Source organism: Polypterus senegalus, chromosome 7 (assembly GCF_016835505.1).
Source record: "Polypterus senegalus isolate Bchr_013 chromosome 7, ASM1683550v1, whole genome shotgun sequence".
NCBI classification, from domain to species: Eukaryota; Metazoa; Chordata; class Cladistia; order Polypteriformes; family Polypteridae; genus Polypterus; species Polypterus senegalus.
In genome coordinates, this window is record NC_053160.1 from 165602299 (window position 1) to 165629154 (window position 26856).

The 26856-nt window shown below is 42.1% G+C and overlaps 1 protein-coding gene across 1 annotated transcript in view; it reads right to left on the minus strand.

Annotated features, from left to right (window-relative positions):
• Positions 1-10779: 10779 nt before the first annotated feature.
• The window catches only part of LOC120532967 (uncharacterized protein KIAA1958), a 47478-nt gene continuing 31401 nt past the window's right edge, over positions 10780-26856 (minus strand). The window contains exon 3 of the mRNA XM_039759499.1: positions 10780-14808. Coding sequence (XP_039615433.1) covers positions 13763-14808 — 1046 coding nt within the window. The 3' untranslated portion in view covers positions 10780-13762. The remainder of the gene's footprint in view (positions 14809-26856) is intronic.

The following is a 26856-nucleotide window of genomic DNA, read 5'->3' on the forward strand; positions in this document are numbered from 1 at the left end:
AGAAAAAACAAAAAAAAAACTCCAGACAGCTGGAGACAAAAATAAAATCTGCAGTGATCCCAGACCATGAGACCGCCCAGTCCCCTCTGGACATTCTACCTCACATAAATGAAATAGTCCTCTTTGTATTTGTAATATCTACCTGTTATGCTGGTGGGTTAAATAGAAAGTTATCCTTTGAAACACTTATTTTGCTGCTGTTAAGCAGTAATCTACTTTTTAGTCATGTGACACAGAATTGATCTTTATAAACGAATGTGAAATGTAAAATTGAAAAGAAAGTCCATCGGCCTAATTGTACTTTGTGTTTTTTGCCAGGTGGCTCCATTTTCATATGAAATCATTTCTGCACACTTGGCCATCACGAGCTGACCAATTCTGTCAATGATTCAAAATTCTGTATGCAGCTGGTATTCTTATTGGTCTATTAGGTCGCACTTGTCCAATTAATTTATTTTTTATCAGTTGTAACGATTCAGGATAGATAGCTATAGGTTCACAGTCATATCTGAATAGCTTGCAAAATTCATCAGTCAAACAAAAAAATCAGATATGAGCTTATGATGGATGGCCAAGGATCTTGCCCATACGGGATGCCCTTTTGAAGAGAAGACTGGGGGAATGGACATACTACCAGCAGTACCTCCCCCGGGACATGAGAGGGCAGCCCCTTGGTTTACATCAGGGTCACGGAATTGGAGCTCGGAAGCTTAACCTGGTGGCGGTCCATGGCCACCACCAGGGAGCGCCTGGAGAGCTCTGGAGTCTGGGTATGCAGCAGTTCTGTCACACCCAGAAGTGCTGCCGGATGTCAATTGGAAGACACCTGGAGCACTTCTGGGTGCAGTATAAAGGAGGCCGCCTCACTCCATTTGGGAGGCCAGAGTCGGGTGGAAGGTGGATGAAGCTTAGGAGGAAAGGAGTAGAGGTGGCAGAAGAAAGGGAACTGCGTTAGTGTGGCTGTTTGGTGCACTGTACTGTTTGCAGGAATTAAGAAGAAATAAACGTGTGTGCTTTTGGACATTCTGAGTCCATGTCTGTCTGTGTCTGGGATTCAAATTCTACATGGCAAAAACCAGAACTGAGTCACATATACTATACCTGCAATTTATATGTAGCTTTAGTAGCCTTGAGCAACAGTATTTACTTGTTTTTACCATTATACCTTTTCTCTAGCATTGCTCCTGCCACTCCCAAACCCCTTGTCCACTTTACACCTGTGGAAGCAGCTGCGCCTGTGCTTCCCAGAGACATGTAGTTTATAATTTCTGGATTGACACCAGGTCAGAACTGGGAAATAATAGACTTATTAGGGCAGGAAATCAGTTAAAAGTAAAAGCTGAAATACAAACTTAAAGGTGTACCTTGGGGGCAGCACCGTGGCGTAGTGGGTAGAGCTGCTGCCTTGCAGTTAGGAGACCTGGGTTCACTTACTGGGTCCTCCCTTCGTGGAGTTTGGATGTTCTCCCCGTGTCTGTGTGGGTTTCCTCCGGGTGCTCCGGTTTCCTCCCACAGTCCAAAGACATGCAGGTTAGGTGCATTGGCGATCCTAAATTGTCCCTAGTGTGTGCGTGGTGTGTGGGTGTTTGCACGCCCTTCCCAGGGTTTGTTTCCTGCCTTGCACCCTGTGTTGGCTAGGATTGGCTCCAGCAGACCCCCATGACCCTGTAGGTAGGATATAGCGAGTTGGATTATGGATGGATGGATGGAGGTGTACCTTGGAATCCAAGTGACTCGTCATTATCTGTTAGATATCACTACTTTTACAGTCTGGTTACATCTGATCATATCTCACAGGTTTAACAGTGTGTCTCTTCATCTCTGGGTCTCATATATGTTCCATTTAGCATTTTCCTTCAACATTTTGTTAAATATTTATTGAAGTTTTCACTTCTAGTTCAAATAATGACACCAGTCAAAATGTTGCTGTGATTAAGTGATACCATTAAAAATATAAAACAGTCTCCACCTAGTCATTTATGTTAAGGCCTTGAGCCAGCTGTTTGATAGAAAGAGACTGTACTGTGCAAACTGAGTGTTCACTTAATGGCCATCATGAATAGTATTCCATTAAGTAAAGCTGGTGAGCTCCTTGAGTTTCAAGTAGCCCAGTTTGGTGTGAAGTCACAGAGTTGGCACTGTGTGTGTCAATGTTGGGTGTCAGAAGCTCCAAGAGTGGTCCAAAAAAAATTCAACTTGGCATCAAGAATACATGCAATATAGGCCAGCTAGTTTATAATGAACTATAAAAATGCCTATTCGTGTAGCAATAAAAATTCAAATAGGAAAAATAACAAGTATTTATTTATGCTGGCTTTGAAAGGTAAGTGTGTAATGATGCATGGCCCAAAGCTTTATGGGCTGTGACTTGCCAACTGTTTTATGGACAATTGAAAGAAAGAAGGCAAAGGTACGGGCTGATTTGAAGCATATGTAATAAACAAATCAAACAAAACTGAAATAAAAAAAAACAAGGAGCTACTGAGCCACATGAGCGTTTTGTGATTTGTTTAAACTACTTTTAGGAAAATCGTTATCGAGAGTGAAGGAGAAGCTGTTAACCAGCATTTTCATCTGATTTTGTTGGGTTTCTGTTTTGCCCGAGCAACAACTTGATTAACTAAAAATAATGAAGTCTGGAGTGGCAGACAAGTATGTGAGATTCTTACAGGATATGTACGAGGGAAGTGTGACCGTGGTGAGGTCTGCAGTAGGAGTGACGGTTGCATTCAAGGTGGAGGTGGGATTACATCAGTGATCGGCTCTGAGCCCTTTCTTATTTACAATGATGATGGATAGGCTGACAGACGGGATTAGACAGGAGTGCCCGTGGACTATGATGTTTGCTGATGACATTGTGATCTGTAGTGAGAGTAGAGAGCAGGTTGAGGAGACCCTGGAGAGGTGGAAATATGCTCTAGAGAGGTGAGGAATGAAGGTCAGTAGGAACAAGACAGAATACATGTGTGTAAATGAGAGGGAGGTCAGTGGAATGGTGAGGATGCAGGGAGTAGAGTTGGCAAAGGTGGATGAGTTTAAGTACTTGGGATCAACAGTACAGAGTAATGTGGATTGTGGAAGAGAGGTGAAGAAGAGAGTGCTGGCAGGGTGGAATTGGTGGAAAAGAGTGTCAGGAGTAATTTCTGACAAACAGGTAGGAAGATCTACAGGACCGTAGTGAGACCAGCTATGTTATATGGGTTGGAGACGGTGGCACTGACCAAAAAGCAGGAGACAGAGCTGGAGGTGGCAGAGTTAAAGATGTTAAGATTTTTATTGAGTGTGACGATGACAGGATTAGAAATGAGTACATTAGAGAGTCAGCTGAAGTTGGACGGTTGGAAGACAAAGTCAGAGAGGCGAGATTGCATTGGTTTGGACATGTACAAAGGAGAGATGCTGGGTATATTGAGAGAAGGATGCTAAGGATAGAGCTGCCGGGGAAGAGGAAAAGAGGAAAGCCTAAATGAAGGTTTATGGATGTCGTGAGAGAGGACATGCAGGTGATGGGTGTAACAGAACAAGATGTAGAGGACGAAAAGATATGGAAGAAGATGATCTGCTGTGGCAACACCTAATGGGAGCAGCCGAGAGAAGAAGAAGAAGAAGAAGAAGTATTCCTGGCACACCGAATGTTCTGACACCACTAGGAGCAAATTGAGGCAGGGAGGGCTAAGAAATAAAGAGACTGAAATCACGCATGAGAAAGAAGGAACAAAGCAAACCCAACAACATGCATCAAAGAAGAGAGGGTTAAGCAAAAATCAAAGTTAAAAAAAAAAACAGACAATGTCATAATCAAAAGAAAACTCAAAATATCATACAAGAAAAGATTTTTAGGTATCAACCACAATGATTATTATCTTGTGTGATCAATGATGACATTGCCTGCAACTTCCAGGGGCACAGCCATTAGCAGCCATGACTTCTACGTAGCAACTAAATGAGAAAAGGCAGCACCCAATGTACATAGCTTTGTGACACAGTATAATTAAAAATAAAGATGCTAATAAATCTGAACTTTTGTAAAAGGCTTGCCAAGAAGAAAATTTGTTTACTAGAAGGTTCTCTACTTTGAAAAACATACTATTATTGTTAGGTGTTTACAGTTTTGTTTACAGTTGCTCCCACTTTATTTTGAGTTATGAGTTCACTAACATAATATCACATCATAAATGTCAACGTCATGCACTTCCTGGTTGTCCAAGATTGTGGACACTCATGCAGACGTTTAAGTGGGTTTTATGAATTTGTTTTCTGGTTTGTTGATTTATTGCTCCTGACTGTTGACTTTGGTTTACTTTAGTGTTATGAAACTGTACATGTGGGTATAGAGGATCCGTGGCTGACAAAAAATGGCCATTTTAAATAAATAAATAATTGGATGCGCTCATGCTAGGGAGTGGAGCAGGTGCGAGCGATCTGCTGAGATGATGGCTTGTCACCATGTTGGTACGAGGCAGACAGCTGTCCATGCGTTGCCTTGCTGGCATGTGTGGGTGGTCTGATTGTCTCATTATCAGCCCAGGGTGGCAATCAGGCGATTGCACCTGCAACTGTGCCCCAGCATATAAAAGGGGAGTGCAAGAGAGATCAAGGAGTAAAAAAACAAGGGGAGAACCAAGAGAGGAGAAAGAATGGAAGTTAATGTAAGGAGGAAGAAAGGCAGGAGTAAGAGTGAGCTAGTGTTTAGCTAGAGAAGCAGTGGGACGGAAATGGAGCCCCAGGGAGTAGCGCATGGCCATCGCTCAGGAGGGGGCTCAAGGATCACTCCTGTTGAGTGGCTTGGGAGCTCAGGAGTGATCATCACGCTCAGGAGTGTCTTCTCACCGGGTGGAGTCAGCAGTCAGCAGTGGTGGGAGAATGGCATGCTTTTGCTGGGTGGCGCCTGGAAAGGCAGCGGTGAGCGTGGCGCAGAGCAGGGTCTGGTGGCTCCCAGTGGAATGCCATGGATTGGGCAGCAGGGACACGGGCCAGGACTGAAGGGTGTCTGCGCCTGTTCTCTGAGCTGTGAGGTCCGAGTAGGATAAGCCAGGGAGGTGTCGGTTTTAAAGGGAAACACCAGGGGGCTGAATTTTAAAGGAGACTTCTGCATTGTTTTAAACTCGTTTTTAAAGAAATATTTTATTGACTGATTTTAAACTTTTTTTTTAAGGTTTATTTATTGAATTTGAGCATTGCACTTTTTGGACACTTTGATTTTTGAATTGTTTTTAATAAAATCACTGAGCCCCATTACACCTTTCCCTTGCTGTGTATCTGTGTGTGTTCTCATCTGCTAACCTCATCCGGTTACATTAACAACAGTGTCAGGTTCAAGAGGCTCCCAGAGTCAGAGTTGGAGCATGGAGCCAACCCACACAGTCACACTAAGTTTTTAATCCACATTCAAAAATACTCAAACTAATACCGTCTACTATCTGTTGGCCAGGAGGTCTTGTGGCCTATGTGTCCAAACAGATGGTCAGACAGCTCTGGACCCTGCATGGCGTCTGCTTCCAGCCAGGCACTCTACTCTCTCTGTTGTTCCTACAATGGCCCCACTACTTCCATCCATCCATTATCCACCCCACTACTTATTGTCCATTTAGTGCCTCTAGGCCTGAGAGGATTTGCCAGTCCCTGCCTTCTCACACTGGCAACGCACCAGTACCCAGTGATATATTCACTCTGTCTCTCACTGTGGGTTAGTTCAGGGCTGGTGGTGTCCTTGTCGCTGGCAACCTCTTGCCATCTGGACTCCCATTTACATTAAGAATATCTCAGGTGTTACATATAGCATTGCTGGCATAATCAGAATCAGCTTCTACCAGAGTCTTAAAGTAATTCCAAAGACTAGTAAATGTGCATATGGAATATATTAAAAACTGTGCCAGGAAATCAAGACAAGGCACACTTCCAGTTGTGTTAAAAAACAACTGAACGTGAAATGAACAATTAGAGTAGCAGGAATCTAACTGCATATTATGAGTGATGTTCAGGCACAGTTTGGGGAATTAAAACGGATTCTGCTTGGCTTGTGTGCATCAGATGCTTGTTAGTGAAATGTTGCCTTTACATTTTTAAATACAGCTGTTTTTAGCTGATTCTCGGGGGTCACACATCGCCCAGCAGCCTGTTCTAGCTAGGCCTTTCAGAGCTGGTCTATTGTGTGGTGATCTGTCGCCATCTGCTGGTTGTTTTCATGTAATGCAGTAACTCAAACTAAGTTAATTCAACAATGTCCACAAAATCCCTTGTGAGAAGTGTCACATTTTCTGGTTTCAGTCCAAACAGCACATTCTGTAGCAGAGAGAGTCGCTTGTGTACAGCCATCGCATTCACTTCTTGCAACTGAAGCAGAGGCTATTTTGTAGGTTTACTTTACATTTACATTTAATATTGTTCTTATTCAAGTTCCAGGAAGGGCGCTTTTAGCCCTTCTCTGTTTTTTGCATTCCCTTGAAAATGATCAGGGCCCAAAAGCTGTGGCCATGTAGAATAGGTGAAATGTTGAGCTACTTTCTTGTCCAGAAGATGGTTGTCAATGTCACTGTGTTTCACAACAACAAAATGACAGAATACAATGCAGCAGATATTGAATCAAAGAGAGTGGTCCAGTGGTTAATGAACTGGAGGAAGCCAAGTTCAAGTTTAACTTTACTGTCTTGTCTACGCAATACAATGTCATTCTTTAACTAGGATGTCTCTGTTAGACATGGGGCAGTAGTATATATAGTACAACAACAGACATGGAATGCAAGACATTACATTTAAAGCAACATATGGAGTACATACAGTACATTCAAAATAAAACCATACAATCGTAAGTATGAGCAGCTGTTTAGTATAAAATATGAGTCTGTTTGTGCAAGTGCTAATGGTCATGTATTGTAGGACGGACAAAGTCTTTAGTAATATTACTTGTCTTCCTAAGGGAGTGAATGTTAAATACAGTACCAATAAAAGTATTCACCCCCTTGGAAGTTTTCACATTTCACAACTATACAAAATTGAACAAAAATAGATCTTATTGTTTTTTTCTGACTCTGATCAACTGAAAATGACGCTTTACTCTCAAAGTGAAAAAACAGCTCTATAAAGTGGTCTAAATTAATGTATTTACAAATATAAGACACAAAATAACTGATCACATAAGCATTCATCACCTTTAAGTCAGTATTTAGTAGATGCACCTTAGGGAAGCTATGACAGCCTTGAGTCACCAGCCTTTTACAAATTGCAGTTGAATTGAGATCTGGACTCTGATATGGCCACTCCAAGACATTGACATTATTGTTTTAAAGCCATTCCATTGTAGTTTTAGCTTTTTGCTTGGGGTTGTTGTCTGGAAAACAAATCTTCTTACAAGGTGCAGGTTTCTTACAAAATGCATCAGATTTTCCTCCAAGATTTCCCTGTATTTTGCTACATTTATTTACTCCTCTAACCTTCCAACCTTCCAAGGCCCGCTACAGAGACGCATCCCCACAGCCTGATGCTGCCACCACTATGCTTCATGATGGGGATTGTGTGCTTTTAATAATGTGCAGTGTTAAAACATGGAATTTAGTCTAATGGCAAAAAAGAGGGTGAATACTTTTTACAGGCCCTGTAAGCCCTGAGCAGAAGGCACATGTGTGCCAGTAATATTCTAAGCTAGAGCGTCACCCCCTCTGCAGGGCTTGTGGTTCTAAGCTGAGCGGGAGAAGTCCCAGGGTGTTATACAGCTAGTGAGAGCGGATGCCACTGTGACCCTCTAGATTTGGTATGTAGAATGGAGTTCATATTTCTGAGCACTTCGAACATAAACGTGTTAAGCCTTTTTAGGAAAGAACTTGAAGTGAAACTTTTACATTTCTATTAAATATAAGTTTTCTTTTTCCTGTTTCCCATTATTAACTGTGAAGGATGCTGTTGCACATGTGTTTTATGGTTGGCATTGTGGAGTAGATATTTTACTGCTAGAAAGAGTCATTTTTATGGGCAAAAGGACAGCCAATAGGGAAGGTTCAGTGAACAGAACGGGATGGGGAGCGGGAGAAAAATGTTTCATATCCATACATAGCACCTTCCATTATACGTCATATAGTGCCTTGCATTGTCTGTCTATTGTGGGGGGGAGGGGGGTGGGGATGGCATATACTCGTACTTGCTTACATCCATGCCATTAAGGCAGCTGTCACAGTATTTGGGTTTTATTATGAATTTTATTATGATTTACTTTTATATAAGTTAACATATTTATATTATACTATAAGTGAAACACCTGTTAAACTTTCAATGTGTCCTTTTATGGCACCTATTTCCTGTCATGGGTTATAATGATAAACTGTTATTGCCATATATGGAACCACATACGTCTTTGTTTAACCACCAATATTTAAGGATGGACCTAAATGATTCAAGTTAGAAGACAAAGTAAACGTATCAGATGTGGACGCTGACACAATTCTTCACTGCCCTGCTGTGTGGGTTACTTCAGGTTTTCTATTTAAAGATAAGGAAGCTATTTGAAAGAATAAAGGATATATTAATATTTCCATTGTGAAATCTAAAGTCAGAATTTTTCTGCGACAAATGCAATGAAAAAAGTTTAGAAAACTAAATGACTACAGAACACGTATGAGCAGCCTCCCTTATGCAATGCTAAATGAACAACAACAACAACATTTATCTATATAGCACATTTTCATACAAAAAGTAACTCAAAGTGCTTTACATAATGAAGAATAGAAAAGTAAAAGACAGTAAGAAAATAAGATAAGTCAACATTAATTAACATCGAATAAGAGTAAGGTCCAATGGCCAGGGTGGACAGAAAAAACAAAAAAAAAAACTCCAGACGGCTGGAGAAAAAATAAAATCTGTAGGGATTCCAGGCCACGAGACCACCCAGTCCCCTCTGGGCATTCTACCTAACATAAATGAAACAGTCCTCTTTGTATTTAGGGTTCTCACGGAAGGACTTGATGATGATGGTCACGTAGACTTCTGGCTTTTAGTCCATCACTGTTGGAGCATCATGATGCTTTGAGTAGGTCAGATGAGGTCAAACATTGGACGGCCGTAAACTCTTTGAATCTCAATCAGAGTAAGACTGAGGTTATTGTATTTGGACCAATGGCTTCTGATGCACTCGGCTCTTTAGCTGAGTTTTGCAAACCCCACGTCAAAAATCTTGGGGTTATCCTTCATTCCAATCTTTATTTTAATAAACAGATCTCGTCCATTGTCAAGAGCTTCTTTTTCCAGCTTAGACTGCTTCCTAGAGTCAGGCACACAGATTTGAAGAAGGTTAGCCATGCTTTTATTATATCGCACCTCGACTATTGTAATTCACTTTATTCTGGAATCAGTAAATCCCATCTTTCTAGGCTGCAGATGATTCAGAATGCTGCTGCATGTTTTCTTACTGGTTCTCAGAAAGTTGTGTCCATTACCCCAATTCTGGCCTTGCTTTTTAAGTCACTGAATGGTGCTGCCCCATCCTGTCTGGCCGAGTTGCTGGTCCCGTATACACCAGTCTGCTCCCTTCGTTTCTCTCAACAGCAATTGTTGGTTGTGCCAAAGTCTAAGATGAAGACTAAGGGTGATCGTGCCTTTGTAGTTCTAGCACCAAAACTATGGAAAACTCTGCCAATTGAAATGAGGTCAGCATCATCAACCCAAATATTTAAATCAAGATTGCTTTAACTGTATATGAGCAACTCTGGTATCAACTTATTAATTTTTCATTTTCACTGTTTTTCTGTTAATTGTTTATCTGCTAATTGGTTCCTTTAACTTATTTGTTTTAGTGTTTATGTAATTTTTTTTGTTTTTTGTTTGTTTATTAAACGACAGGATCTGTGCTGGTATCCCGAAGGTTGCCGGTTCGAATCCCTGTCACTGCCAAAAGAGATCCTTGAGCGAGGCCCTTAACCTTCAATTGCTCCAGGGGCGCTGAACAATGGCTGACCCTGCGCTCTGACCCCAAGGGGTATGCGAAAACTAACAAATTCCTAATATGAGAAATTTTATAAGGCGAAATAAAGAACAAAAGAAAACAGTGACAGCTTTAGGGAAACTTCGTATTGCAGGGCTATTGCTTTGTCCCCTCTCTTTAAAAAATAATTATTAGGTGGACCAGGCATCACAAATTGTCCTCTTGATGCTAAATATCAACCTACAAATTTAAGGTAATACAGTGCAATGCAAAAGTGAATTAATAAATTAATTAATCAAAATGAAGTCATTTTTCTTACCTTGAGAGGATGAAGTCTTGCTTGTTATGGTGGGACTGTATTTTGATTGGATAACGAAGATGATTAGTGATGAGCAGAACTGTCCCAATTGTCACTTGATAATGTCAAGCGCTGTCTGCAGAGCCTCATCAGCAGCTGACTGGAGGAGCACCAAACCAACATGGAAGTTTAGCATAAAGCCTCACACAAACATACACATTCAACATCGCATGTGTGCTGTCCCTTTAATTTGTCTTTGTTAACTGATGACTTATTTTTACTGCACAGTGCCATAATTTGTTTTTATCATTAATATACAAATCATAGGGGATGTATATACAACATCTGCGTTTTTAAATATTCCATTTTTTTTTAATAATTGTTTTTTTCACTCAAAGACAATTGCAATACAGTACTTACCTAGAAAAGGGAATTCTAACCAATACTCATAAAAACTGACCATATCAGAATATATAAACAAATAACAAGTTTTTATTTAACAGTAAAAAATTCAAGTTATCTTCTTGTTCATGAACAGGGATTTTTATTGACATTGTATTTTCAAACCCGCTTTTTCAGAAGTGTACAGGCACTCAATAATCGATTAAAAGAAGATTTTGTTTGTTCTTGGGATATAAAGAGACTTTAGATGTTTTGATAAATATAAAAAACATAATTTCTCCAATTCATAGTCACTGGGCTGGAGCCAACCCCTGCAGCATGAGGCACAAGGCAGGACACCAGTTCTGGACACTGAACCAGTCCATTTCAGCCCCTACTCACCATCGCTCAGGGCCAATTTATTGCACCACATTAACATAACTTGCCTTTTTTAGTGATGCAAATGAAAAATCAAAACAAAGTCCATGCAAATATGAGGAGAACATGCAAACTCCACATGAACCACACCTGGACTCAGAGCTCAAACTTAGTAAGCTGGGTCCTTGGGGCAGCAATTCTAACCACTGTGCAACTTCTAACAGTACTTGACTGACACTTCATGCTGGACAGGGGCCTTGTGACACAGTGACGTCTGGTGCTATTTGAGCACAACACTACAATTAAGTGCTTGGTAACATCAGAAATGTTTTGGCTGCCAATTTATAGAGAAGCTGACATTTTGTTGCTTTCCCAAAGTACTATGTACGCCTTTTATTCCACCTCATTGGACAACTTTAGAGCACATATAAGCAACCACATGCTCAAGCTAACAATGTATTTTAAAAAGTCAGTTTTAGTCAGACCTAATCTAAGCACGTCCTGGCACATAAAATCTTCTGTGATGCACACTGAATAAATTATGCTGGCTTCCACAAGACAAATGAATAAAAACGGCAAAGATCAAAAGCAAATTAAAAAATCTGAAAAATTTTTTAATTTGATGGACAAATGAAAGAACAACACATACAATACAAAACAATCCACAGTTAACTTTGTGCTAATAGACTTTTTAGGCACACCATTTAACAATATTAACTTGGCAAGAATTCACTATTTTCTTACAATGGCAAAAACAAATTTCCATTCAGATAATCAGGTATTTTTCCATTATCTTTTTTTCAAAGCAATCTTGGACAACGTTCGTGTGATTGTTTCTTTAGTGGAGAATGCCAAAAATGAAAAGATGATGGTCATGATTATTTATCTACTTTGTCTTATTTATACTTGTATCTTATACTCATAAACAGGATATCATACACAGACATGGAAGTTGTGGAAAAAAGCAGAGAAGTGTGGCACACATCCCTGCCCAACTACATCATTTTCTCTTTTGTTTGATTTAATTCTTGGCCCTGTTCACACCATACTTCTCCAAACTGTTTAGACAAAATTTGTTCACAATTGATTTTTTCATGTATTGTGGACTGTTCACATTGCATATGTTTTTTTCAAGCAAAAGGGTCAGAGGAACAAAGTTCATCAAAATGTTAATAAAAATAAATGCATAAATCGGTCCTTCCATCCACTTACAAACCCACTTGTACAGTTCAGGGTCACAAGGATCGGGTGTTTGTTCCAGCAGCCTAGGGTGCAATACAGGAAAGAACCCAGAACAGAGCGGCCGTCCTTCACAGGGCACACTCACACTAAGCTGCCAGTTACTGTAACTGAACATACAGGAATGTGGGAGTAGAACGTGCAAACTCCATGCAGATTGTGTCCAGGCCAGGATTCAAACCCAGAATTGTTGAGGTATGATGCAGCAGCATAAACCTTTATGGATTCTACCTTGCACCAGGCAAAGTTGAAAGTAGGACAAAACTGTCCGAATCCCCATTGTATTTAACTGTCAGAATCAAAAGACATGAACAACAGAAGGCAACTCTTTTTTGTGTTTAACTAAAACTTTAGAATTTGCAGCAAGACACTGATCAACAATTATTTAATGGACAGATATTGCTGGGCTCCATTAACTATGTTAATCAGTTTCAAACTACTTTGTTTTCTTTTCTGCATTAAACAAATCAGTGTTTTATATATATATATATTAATTATTTAATTAGTTAGTTGCAAAGTTTACATTTGTATGTTTGTGTGAACTTGTCAGTGTTCTTGTGTCTGCACTCAATGAAGAGTGCTTAATAAAAAATAAACTTAATAGATCTGAAGAAGTGCTAGTTCAGCAGAACCGAGGAAAGGAGCAACAAGTGGTCAGAACATTTTGTTAAGTAAGACAAAGAAAAAAGGAAACATTTTACAAATTTACACATGAATTCATTCACCATCTTTTAAAACCCAAAGCCACCATGATTTTCTTGACTGAAGATTTAACAAAATATAGTGAACTGTTCAAAGCCTTGAGGAGTGTTTAAACTCTACTCACAACACTACTCCTCAAAAGTGGTTTGGCCATACTGAACATAAATATTCCATTGCATTCACAGAAACTGCTATGGAAAACACAGTTGGCATTCAATTTTAAATACACGTGTGAACAGGGCCTTCCTTCCATTGCCACGAGACAGGGACCAACTGTGGATGGGATGGTAATTTATGGAAAGGCACAGTTATGAACACACTCATATACACACAGTATAATACGTCAGACTCGTGCCATACATTATGTTGGATGCACAAGACACTTGGCGTTGAACACAAGACTGTATAGTTTGTGATATATTAAAAGAGAAGATAAAATAAGGCCATTTTCCCTCTAAATACTCTCCTGGTTTTCATGGTAAAGTGCTCCTTCTTTAATGCATCATTCCAAAGAACAGTGGTTAACACACAGTTTGACGACATGAATAGTGCAGCTGCTTGTAGTATAGTATAAAAACATTTTGTATGACACTTTTAACATGATCATTTATGCAGACAGCTTATAAGAAGAAGTAGATTTGGATAATTTTCTTTTCAGGGACGACAGAATGATAAAAAAGCTGAAAAATGTCAAAAGTTGGTGACTTTCTACATGGTAACAGAGATTAGATGCACTTCTGATTATTTGTAACAAACACCACTTAAAAACAATGATGGAATGATCACTGGTCACACAAAACACTGCAGTTAACAGTAGGGGAGACAAAGATATATCAGTCAGTCATTTTAAATAGCAGTCAAATTGTATCTGAAGAAGAGTCAAAAGAGCCAGCAATGACAAAATTAGTGCCACTGGAGTGGGAGGCCATGGACTGAGCAGCCTGCTGGCTCAGGTTGTTACAGATGAGTACTAACTGGTTACTCTGCGCTTCAGAGAGAGTGCTGCAGCTCTGGTATACACTAAAGTTGGTCTTTCTTCCTGGTATGTTGCCCTTCTCACACATTGTTTTAACCATTTTGGCCAGTTTATTCTTACCCAGGGCTTGGCAGTTATACCAGTGGAGGGCTGCTAGATTGACAACAGGTTTGATGGACAAGTAGAAAGGGGCATCTTCATACCGCATGGCAGGTGGCCTCCTCTGTGCGTACTCCTTGTAATCCTGCACAGGACAGGTTTGAGGTGAGTGTGGAGTGGCATAGATGCGACACTCAGTCACAGCCCTTTTAGTTTTGGAATTAGAGTCCGTAGAGTCCAGGCAAGTCCACTCAAGGTACTCCAGTCCTGTCTCAGTCACTCGCAGGCGGATGTCGCCCCATTTCAAAGTGGAGCCATGGAAGCCCGTACAATGGCCAAATGCCTTAGTGTTATTCAACCATACAAGGTTAAGCAGTCCTTCTGGGTTGAAGCGGCTCAGCAAGCCTCTTTTTCGCAGTATCAACTCATCTGCAAAGGTGAGCTTCATGGACTTATGGGGCTTGTTTCCTTTACCTTTGAACTTGAGCTCTAGTTGTTTTTGTTTAAGTGCCTCCTGGGAACGTTTGAATTCCTTGTCTCTTGTAATGCTGTAGCCATACTTATGCTCCTTGAGGTAACGTTCTAATCCACATTGGTAGTTGGCTAAACTGTTTGGCTCATATTCAGATCCATCTTTTTGTCTGGCATCCACAAAGAATGAAGCCAAGTAAGCATCCAGCTCATTGCAAGGAATCACATAAATTTCACGGTTTTCATTTGGGTACTTGGAAATGAGGAACTCTCTAAAATTTCGAAGTGCTGTCTGAGTGCTTCGTATAGTTTTCTCATTTTGTTCCCTGTTTGCTTCAGCTTGTCTTTCATCAATGTCTGTCGAATAAAAAAAAAGACGACAACTATTAGAAAATTATCAAGTTCACCTTCCACACTGTAAGAAAAAACTATGAAAGTAAATATTCATATTTTGGTTCTTGTAACAGATGATACTAAAAGGTTATGTAGAAGACAGTACTACGTACCTGCTTGCACAAGCTTGTGAAATGATCTACAAGATTAAATGGACAGAATCACAACTCACATCTTCAATAACCTGCTGCACTAGACACATGCTGGACAGTTGAAATGAAAATCACAACGGAATTTATTATCAATACTAAACAATCAAAGACATTAAATGAATATTTACATTTATTAGTCTTCATATTTCAAGGTATCAGCTATTTAGGAACAGCAGCTAGTCTCTTAAGAAAGCAGATGTCATTCTGCTTCTAAAAATATTTATCCTACTACTAGAGTAACAGCTGACATCTCTCTTTTTCTACACAGGATGAGATAAAGTACCTTATAAAGTGGTTATTGTTAGTGAAGCAATCAATTCATAGTTCTTGAAAGTTACTTAATCATGTTTACTTTAAATTTTATTCATCTTGTATAGTCTAAGATTTCAATACAAACACCTTCACATAGACACTCTGATTTGGGTTGTAACCCACAACTGCCACCTGAGGTACCAACCTGTGTTCAGCTTGACAGAACATTTCACTAAAGCAAGAATACAGCACACAAACCCCAAACACTGTGCAGTCTTTTTCCTGTAGCAAATACACATAAGTAGATTAAGATGTTTCATCTAGTATTTTTGGAAAAACAAAAAATACACCTCCAAATCTGACAACAATCTCTTGAACTGTCAAGGGGTAGTGTGATGAAGTGGATTTGTGATGTGGTAAGCAGATCGGTTAGATGCAGTTTGTTTTTAATAAAGCAACTCAGTTTCCGAGAGTGTAGGTGTGCACGGGACAAATGAAGCAGCCACGAAGAACTTAATTGGGGAATTGGCTAATTGTAAAGTTGTCAGGATTCCATGTGGTTGGAGGAAAGTCAGAGGCGTTGTGTGGGGCGGATCTTTCCTTTGCTGTGTTTCTGAGTAAGGCATATCTGGGCTCCAGGTGAATGTTTGACCGACAGAAGGTGGCAGGTAGACAGAGCCGTGCAGAGACTGTCCCAGGAGGTACTGAAGGAGGTGGCTGGGACACAAGTCGGATTTTGGACAGTGTTTACTGGTGGCCCAGTCTTGCTGAGAATACCAAAAGGTGAGCAGGAGAGACAAGTAAGTGAAAGTGAAATTTAAGCACTTGAAACATGAATTTCAGACTCTGGCTTTGTATTCATTCTTCATTATATTCTATTAAATTTATTTTTCATTGTTTACCTTCATTGCATCAAATTTATGGACTATTTTTGGATTATTTGTTGACTATGGATTATTTAGTTTTGATTTGCACTGCACTTTCTGCACACTTTACCTTTGACTGAATAAAATGCAGTTTGCTTTTTTTTTTGCTCTTAATCTTGTTGTTGTGGCCTCATTTGGCATAGTCCATCCTGGGTTATAACTATTGATGTTCTGGGAGACAGACGATGCCCGTGGCGGCAGTCAGATAGGACATCACCGGGAGTCATTAATGCCTTTCCCAGGCTTGCTTAGATCTGATATTGGTCTGATCTGAGAAGAGGAACATCTACAACATTACACATGTTTGATGTGGCAGAATGAAGTCAATAATGATCCATACAAATAAATGACAGCATGCTGCCAATAGCTCAGTTTGAATGGCTCTAGTTATTTCTCTAATGCAGCCCGATTACACAGGTATATAAAGAAAGTGAAAGACAACGTGTGTTTATGTCTGGAATGCCAGTAATGTTCACAAGAGTGTAGTGTGTAATTTTAGTAATTATATCAGAAAAACAGTACTAGAGAAAGTAAAAAGAACAGTTACCAGCTTCATTTAAAATCTGTGGGTATGAACTCTGACGAAAGACTAAAACTGTTTAAGTTTAACCAAATGTAGATTAAGAGCTGATATGATAAGATAGTGTAAAATTATGAAGTAAGGTGAAGAGGTGGAGGTCGAGAAATATGTATGTGCCCCTTATTCATTTCTGATTTAATTCGTTATTCTTGATTAATGTTCAATAAACAATCACATAAAAATATAAGAACTATATACCAGGGAAGCATAGTAGTGGTTAACACTGCTGCTGTACAGATGCAGCATCCTGGGTTTAAATCCCACGGCCAATTATTCTCTGCATGGAGTTTGCCTGTTCTACCTGTGTGTCTGTGGGTTTTCCTGCCACATTTTCAAAAGACATTTGTGTTACTGTAGGTAAACTGGTAACTAAAAACTTGCCTGTGTGTGACTGGACCCTGGTCTGGATTGGCACTCTGTCTTGGGTTGGCTCCTGCCTTGCCTCCAGTGCTTTCAGGATTGCCCACAAAGCCCTGAATTAGACAAACACCATTTCAATATTATGTATCATTGTGCCCTATGTTGGTCTTTTTGTTTACATGCCTCTCAGAACTGGGGATGACAATATTTATTTAATATGTAACATGTAAATGTATGTGAACTTGTGCTGATTATATACTCATTATTCTGTATCTCACGTACATTAATGTAATTTACAAAATTAATTTGAAAAATTAAATGAGAACAGGAGAAAGAGGGTTGGATACCAGCTGTTACTTTAAACTGACTTCTTCTAGTAGAAAATAATGGGCACAGATTGAAGCTGATTTAGAGTAAACTAGCAAACCCACGGCGTACCATACGGCGCATAATCAGGTCGGTTTTTTAATGATTTTTAAGCAGAGGGAGAAAATTAACATTTGAAAAATCGGTAATGTAATAAATCAGCAAGAAAAGCAACATTGTAACAATACACGGAACGAACCAACACACAATCGTCTGAAGTGACTGAAAACTGGCGTACCATCCTCGCGCCTTCTCCTGCCAGACGGAGGGATGGGGGTGCACGGCGCGGAGTGTGCAACGGGAGGAAAGGAGAATGACGTCGATTCAGCTCCGTCCGTCATGCTAGTCTGCTGATTTCTCGTTCAGTATGCACTGCCCGCTCATGTGCCCACGTCCAACTCGTCACTTGAGTCGCCGTCTTTACACAGTACAGATGTACCTGTGACTGACGTAGAGTTTTCATTGCTCTGTGCGTTTTTTTCTGCTATTCTATATATATTCCACCAAGACACCCGACCACGGTGGGAGGGGGGTGTGTACAAAGTGCAGGAGCATCTAAGAAGACGCATGTTTGTCGCTGAAGCAAATTGATGCATGTAGCGTGTAAAACAGTTTGCTATGGTGCAAACCGTAACCGAAAACTCTTTTTTTTAAAGACTGCCTACTTCATTGTGTTTTAACCTCACTTGTAAAGGAATGTTTTAAGGACCCCATAGGATACCCCTCGGTTTTGGCTGTTTTTCTATATATAATCCACCAAGATACCCGACCACGGTAGGAGGGGGGTGTACACAAAGTGTAGGGACGTAATGAGTGGGAGTGTATGAGTCCATTTAGTGGGAATTCCATGGCTTGCAGCCCGAATGGGGTTCAACGGCTTACCCATGCCTGGGTAGACACACGGTCAATCTCATGCATAATTATTTATTGAATGCTAAACACTTCTGGAAAGACACGGATGTTTAAAACGGGTTGGTGTGAGAATACAACAGTAAGTGAATGAAAAGATGGAACTCTGGAGAGAGCAAAATACAACACAATAGTGAACCCGCGGCATAACAAATGCTGCGTGTCTCAGACGTGCATGCAGACTCTTAGCACAGACGAAAGGGACTAACTGGGTGGTCAGTGAGTTTTTGCGTCCGGGCAAATGGGCAGGCAGTGTGAATGCCTAGAGAGCGAGGGTAGACGCCGTCCGGTGAAAAAGGAGCGCTGGTGGGCAGGAAAACGTCTTCCGTGTTCCTGCAGGAGCATCTAAGAAGACGCATGTTTGTCGCGGAAGCAAATGGCTGTATGTAGCGTGTAAAACAGTTTGCTATGGTGCACGCGGTCGTGCGTCGTAACCGAAAAGTTGGTTTTTAAAGACTGCTTAGTTCATTGTGCTTCAACCTCAGTTGTAAAGGATTGTTTTAAGGATCCCATGGGATACCCCTCGCAAACCGTTTCACACGCTGCATATGGCGATTCACCTCCGCTAGAAACATGCCTCTATGAACAGTCAACGTAGCTCGGAGGTGCATGACATTAGCCTCTACGACAGACGGATATAAATTACGCCATTTTTTCTGTGTCGTCGTGTCCGAGTTGGTGGGCGTGGCCCTGCGAGTTGTCGTCGTATCCGATTGTCTTGGAGTTGGTGGGTGTGGCTCTTTCCTGCGTGCGCCATAGGTGTCTCAGTTGTCGGCAGCTTAGTGAATCCACGCCTCTTCCGGCGTGCTTTCCATGGTTGTCTTGCCTTAGTGAATTATATATATAGATTTTGCACAAATGTTAGGAAGTGTAAACACATATAATAAGTTACCAAGAGAGTGAATGAAAGCATTACTTTAGGGACCTTCAGATCTCAACTTAATGATATTTTGAACAAACTGAATGGACTGTTCTTGTTGCAAACATTTCGTATTTGTTAACAATCAAATTCCACTGGTCAAACCTATAGCACACATAAAACGTACTGATTTTGGAGTCATCGATATTGCAGAGGCGTCCAGTTCTGTAAACTTACCAGGACAGGGGACATGGACCTGAAGTATGGGAGGTGATATTTTCGAAAAACTATTGCTTCTTCTAGAATTTATTGTTGTGGTGTGGTGGAGTACTACCGACCATTGACTGAATTTTATAATTTGGGGTCATTTCCAGCAGCAGCTAATTTAATGCAAATGTACATTTCCATGTTGATGTTTACCTCTGTACACAGACATGTATAAGGCATATGCTTGTACAGAGAGTGCCCTAAATGAATACATACATTGAGGCAGAATGATGCAAGATGCAACGCGGAATAATACGCTCCAAGGAGTAGTAAGCTAGCAAGTAGAATGTATGTAGAATCTGATTGATAGCAGAGGTACCAGACATTCATACTTACCAACTCAGAAAGCTCTCACATAAAGGAATAAATAAGCAGTCAAAAAAGTCAGAGTAAGTGCAAAAAGTAAAATAAAGTGTCACAAAGTATAAAAAAAGATTGTGTCCAAAAGTCCAAAACACCTTACATAAATAGAGGACCCAACATCTGTAACCCATCTCTCTTTACATTGGAAAGCAACTCATAATAGCACCCAGTGTGGACAGCAACAGTCTTAGCTGGTGGAGCCAGTGTCAACTGAGGTGACTAACCTCGCTTATGACTGCAAGTGTGCCTCTCCTTATAAGTGAGCTCATTCCATGTCAGATCAACTACACATAAAAAGTTTTTATAAAGGCAAAAACTAGACAATGATCCAACAGAGGGAGGTGGCTTGGTTAGCTTTAAATAAACCAACCACTCCACTAAGGTGACATCCAGGCAATTAGCAAATGGAGTGTGGCAGTCTTAGAAGAAGGCTTGAGAGATGAGACCACATTGTATACATTTTGCTGATCAGTGTCTGAACTAAGTCATAAATGGAATAATTCCCTCCTCTAATTCACTCCCTTCTACCACCCCTCTGAGAGATAACTTGTAACTAGTCTGTAGTCATCTGTCCAGAAATGTCTTCCAACAAAGAACATCTTCAAGGAAAACTGTGGCTTGACTGTCTGTTGTTCATATAGTTTAAGTAAAAAAAAATAAGGCTCCAGTATTATATATTAACTAGACATTAAACCTGTTACAATAACAGGCGCTAGAACAGTAGTGCATAAACATTAGTAGGAACAGTCTATATTAAATGGAAAGGGACCCTGACCTCATTCTGTTTCTTGTCTTAATTTTTTTTTTTTGTCAAAAATATTTTTGCAAGAAGCCTAAAGTAAAATAATAATAAAAATAAAATAGAAACGTATGTCAATACAGTAAGTATAATTAATATTGCCTTAGTGTAAACCTTTGTAACAATCTGTAATACACAAAATCTGAAGAAGATATTTAGGAAAAATTTTCTATTTTTTTACCTCATGAAATTTTTCTATAAAATTTCATTATAGACAACATTTCTTGTAAATATTCTGTCTGAGTTTGGCAACAGTTTGCTTTGTTCAGGACCATCTACAACCTTGACAACAACATCTGGAAAACTTCTAACTCTTGATAATGCAACATATAACTGACTGTGGCTGAATACTGGTTCTGGCAAGTAAATGCCAACCTTTTCTAAGGTTTGCTCTTCTGAGTCTTTCTCTCTTAGCGTTTTTCTGACGCTCATTTTCTTTTTCTTCAATCGATCTATTTGTTTGTATTTTTTTTTTGTCTTTTAGCCTTTCTTTTGTTGATGTTTACTTGTTGAGCTGACCGTTCTTCCAGGAGATGTTACTTATATAGGATTTGATTGTCTGTGTCTTTTGTCCTACTTGACGTGTCCTTTTTTTTTTGGGTGGCATGTTGTTAGTAGATATGTCTGTAATATTTTCTCTTACAGTAATACTGGCTTGTATGTGGCTGTAATATGAGCCAGTGTATTGTGTGCGTTTAAATTTCTCTTGCAGTAATACTGGTTTGTATTTCCGTAAAATGCCTGTAATTCTCTTTGACAGTAATACTGGCTTTGATCTCCGTAATATGACTTTCATTTTCTGTCAAAACAGTGGGCAATCAGCAGAGTGTCCCCAGCAACTGATGTAATGTGTGGCGTGCAGTTGATAATCGTGACTGTGTCGTCTCCCCAGCAAGTATTTTAATCTGTACTGGCGTGTAGCTGATTATTGTACGTGTGGTGTCTCCCCAGCAACGGATTTTATGTGCGCGGCGGCCGACTACCTAATCAGCAATCTCCCTAGCAATGATGTCTTTTATTTGCTTATCATGCGCTGCCGCGGCAAGGCCATTCACTGTGTGCCCAGCTTCCAGTGTGTGTGCGACCAAGGTGCTGTGCGCATGGGCGGGGCACGGTGCGATGTGTGTCGCGGCCCCGCGCATGCGCACTTCAGCAGAAGACACACACACACGGACACCTGGACGCACACAGGGCTTTTATTAATGTGCTGCTATACTATATACTTACACCAAGCAGAGCATGTCCCACCTAACTTGCTACACCACTGCCACCCTAAAAATGTGTCTGATTGGATAATAATCCCATAACAAGCTACATTGTTTTTATGTCATTTTAATGAATAATATAGAGGTTCTTGACCGGACTGTTTTTGAGTAATGTATCCTAAAGAAATTATACTGATGAGTTAAAAAACACATGGAGTAAATAATAAATTCACTTAAATGTTGGAACAGACACACTATAGAAGTGTAGGCCAATCTGTTATTTCAAGATGACATGCAGAGATGCTTTTGAGAGAAGAAAACAAAAAAATTGTTTTCAGTAATGTCACCACGGTTTGTTAAGAAGTTGCAAGAAACCCACAGCAAAGTAATTAAAAGAATAAATCATAGAAAGGACTGCATCCTTGTCAAGAAAGGAGAAATGTAAGTGTAATTTGCACCAGATAGTGGCATGTAGCATAAAATTAGTCAGCAATCTGTTGTTCATCACAGTACTGGCATTGTTTGCTAAAAAATTGAACAAAGTCATACATTGTTATTTTAAAAAGATGCAGGACTCACTTTCATGAAGTGGCTTAATCGATTCTGAGATGTTTCCTTCTTGCTTTGATCGGGTTGCTTAATGGTACTGTATTTACACATTTCAAAGGCTCTAATGTCAGTGCCCTGCTTGTACAAATGAAGAGTTGCGGCTTCTTGTTGGAATGATTCTGTATTCTCAGAACCACTTTTTTATATTTTTAAATCATCAACTCTACATTCATATCCAGTTTTCCTTTGATATAAGATATAAAACAATTTTTATTTCTTTTTCTAGACAAATAAATGAATATCTCCAGGTAACACTTGTATCCAAAGTGTCTTATAAATCACAGTATAGAACACCAGTTTATACTATTCTAAAGTGAGTGCTGATGCTTTATGCAATCTTTCAGCGTCACATAGGGAGTGTAATTAAACTTGGGACCCTGTTGGGACTATATTTATATCATGCTTTTGCAGCACAGCTAAGAATAAGTGACTTTGTCAGGGCCAAACTGTTAATCAGTGGCAGGAACTGAACCAACAATGCTGTAGTTTAAAGTTGAATGTATTAGTCACTTGCTAACACTGCCTACATTCTGATAACAAGAAATCAGCAGTAAAGGATTCTTATCTAGCATTGTGGTAAAAGTTACATTTCAATAAAGATTTGGGGATGTGACAGACACACCCAACCCTATACACATCAACACAACTGATCAGGCTAAATGATGTATCTGTTGTGTATGCAGCAAAATTTGGGGGCTCAGGTGGGTTTGAATGGATGGTCAGGCAGTATAATGTGTGTTGGAAGAGACATTCTTTCCAAACATTACCCATAGGATCTGAATTGGTGTCCTTCCTTAGCTGTTTTTGTCCTTGTCATATCATTGTGTGTCTACAACAGTCTCTCACACAACTATGTACAAAATCTACTAGATCTCTGTATATTCCTTATACAGTTGTGCTTGAAAGTTTGTGAACCTTTTAGAATGTTCTATATTTCTGCATAAATACAGTATGACCTAAAACATCATCAGATTTTCACTCAAATCCTAAAAGTAGATAAAGAGAAACCAGTTAAACAAATGAGACAAAAATATTATACTTGGTCATTTATTTATTGAGGAAAATGATTGAATATTACATATTTGTGGTTTCTCTTTATCTACTTTTAGGACCTGAGTGAAAATCTGATGATGTTTTAGGTCATATTTATGCAGAAATATAGAAAATTCTAAAGGGTTCACAAACCTTCAAGCACAACTGTAGGTGGTATTGTGGCATAGCTGTCTGAGAGCACTCAGGACTGAAACTGGGCCAGTTATTCTCTGTGTAGAGTTTATGCTTTCTGTCTGTCCACAAGCATTTCCAGTGTGTATTCTAGTTAACTACAATGTGGATGGATTTCTGATAAGCTACAAAATGGTTGTTCTTTTACTAGGATGGATTGGCATCCTGTCCAGCTATCATTCCTGCCCTGTGCTACTTGATTGCTGGGACAGCCTTCACCTTCCCTGAAACCCTGCCCTTGATAAGTGGGTTAAGAACGTGGATGGATGGATGTTTTTTTTTTAATCACCCCTTAGTTGTTAGTGTCACTATACATTAGAAATGCCTTCATCTATGTTCCAAGAATCCTCAAAGCATACTATCACAAAAACATACAAACAACAGATAAAAGTTGCAAGTAAACATTATGAGTGGACGTGATTGAAGTGTTTACAGTTATGAAAGGAATAAGTATAGCAGATCCAAGTTACTTTAAAATGACTTCAACAAGGACATGGGGACACTTGGTAAGGGGAGATTTTGAACAAATATTAGAATCTTTTTCTTCTTACCTTAGACACATGGAATAAGTTACCAAGTAGTGTGGTAGACAGTTGGACTTTAGGGACCTTCCTAGACCTTGTCAGGGATGCCAGGGGCCATGACCCGGCCGGGACGCCAGGAGGGACCGGAAGAGGGTCAGAGCCCTGCCTGGACCACGTGGGGTTTGCCTTCCGGGTTGCTTTGGGGGCCACGGGTCAAGGGCATGGAAGCCCTTCCCTGTAGGGGCCCGTGGTCACCGCCAGGAGGCGCCCCAATGCCTTGGGGACTTGTTTCCCCAGCACTTCCGCCACACCAGGAAGTGCTGGGGAAGATTTATGACGGCGCCCGGAGAGCAGCCGGGAGGACAGCCGGCACTTCCGCCACGCTGGGGCGTGGCCAAGAGAGGAATGCCGGGAACACCTGGTGCTCATCCGGGACTTGTATAAAAGGGGCCGTCTCCCTTCATTCGAGGCTGGAGTCGGGTGGAAGGAGGACGAAGCAGTGGAGAGTGGAGGCGGCCCGAAGAAAGGCATTGTGGCCAGGACTTTGGGTGATTTGGGGTTTGTGCACGTGACTGAGGTCTGAGTGACCATTGGCTGGGGTCTGAGTGACCCGTTATTGTAAATATATTGTGTAATAAACGTGTGGTGGTTGAAAAACAACATGTCCGCCTGTCTGTGCCCGGGTGCCGTTCACATCTGGCGTAGCCGGCAGGATGCTCCGCCTGTTTCAAGGCGGAGACCTGTATATAACAAATTTGTTGTGGACGGCCCGGCGCAGCAGGGGACCCCACCCACGTACCGCGGGTGCTGCGTGCACACAGCCCCGCGGGGTAAAGGAACCCCACGGACCGCCAGGGGTCCGCAGGAGGGCCGTTATTCCCTGAAGCGGGCGGGCGGCGTGCATTGGAGGAGTGCAGCGGGCTCCCACGATCGCGCCGTTGCTGGAGGCGCCCGGGACGGCATGGCGTCCAGAGAGGCCACGCCGAGGACGTTTCCTCGGTTAGACGGGACCTGGGAGGTGAGTTCCCTGCCTATCGGCGGCCCTTGGGGGCGGGCGGTGTTTTGTTTTCCAGGCAGGGACCTCCCGGATCCGCGTCAGTGGCGGGCGCATGCTGGTTTGCGGGGCTCGGTAAGACGGCGGCAGCCGAGAGGGCTGCGGAGGAAGAGACGCTGCAGCTCGAAAGGTGCTGGCAACGACAAGGCTGCCGGCAAGCACGTCGCCGCCGCAGAAGGGGAGCCAAGATGGCCGCGGGCCAGAAGTCCCTCCCCCTGACAGGCACGCGATTGGACGGTGTGTCTTGTGTGCCCACCGATGACTGCAGAGAGGCGGGACCAAGGAATGTCCATCACGGGCAGGGGGGAGACCCGATTGGGCCGGAGGAAAAGGCCCACAGGAAGTGGCCGGCGTCGGAGGCTGACAGACAGGTCGGTTAACTTCCTGTCTTTGCCGGCTGCTCTGGCGGAGCTGGAGGCGTCCCTTCAGCCCGTGGAGCAGCGTGTTTTACAGATGCTACGTGCCCTCCGGGCTGAGGTGCTGGAACTGGAGAGGAAGGCGCTCGCGGCGCTGCAAACGTTTCGATCGACAACGGGACGGCGCGACGCTGGAATCTCCAGCCGGAGAGGTACGGCGGAGACGGTGAGTACAGCCGACTCCGTACAGCATGCGGGAGGGTCTGTTGAAAAAGGCTGTGATGATAACGATCAGTTCGAGTAGGCAGCCCTCCGACAGGAGGTGCGGCGCCGCGGGCTGTATGCGCGGCGAGGGGGGAGTCCGAGAGGACGCTGAATGGATACGGGCTGCTAAGTGCCCCGGGTCCTAGCGCCCTCCGCCCCGAGTCGGCTGCGGTCTTGCGCCGCACTATAGGGACGCAGACGGGACAGAGGCGCCTTTTATTCCATAAGGAGTCTCAAACCGTCATGGCGTCCCAGAGTGAACGGAGGAATAAAGGGCTGGGTGCCGATTCCTCCGATATGTTGCGGACGCAGACGGGAAAGGGGCTCGTGTTGGTTAATACGGAGTCGCATACCGTCAAGGCGTCCGAAAGTGAAGGGAGGATTAAGCGGCTGGGTGCCGCTTCCTCCAATATGGTGAGCAGCGTTGCTGGGTGCGCGACGGCTGGCCACCCTCTGGGCGGCAGAGGGAATCCCTGAGGCCGGGCGGAGAGAGCGCAGGCGGTGCCGGCGGCTCCATCATCGAGAGGGACATGGAGGCCGCGGAGAGGACGCCGATCAGGCAAGTGCGGGGTGTTGGGGGGGCGCTGCCCGTGCATGGCACGAGCTGGGTGCTTTGGCAGCGGTTCTGCCCCTGTATTCTCTTTTGTAGGGACGGACCCCGGGCGAGCTGAAGGAACCTCTTCGTGGTGGAATAGCCCTCTGATGTCGGGCCGTCTGCGGAATGATCTCTCTGCTGGTGCGCAGGTGCGCTCACAGCTGGAGGAGCCTACGGGGACGAGTGGCTCGGAACAAAGGGGCATGGAGGTCTTGGAGGGGGTGCCGATCGAGGAGGCCCCGGGGTGCCGGTAAAAGGGGGGAGCACAACCTGTGCGAGGCGCAGGGATGCACCATGGGTTGGTGCTCAGATTGTGTCTCCGCCCCTGTCCCTGCTAGGAGTGCGGGG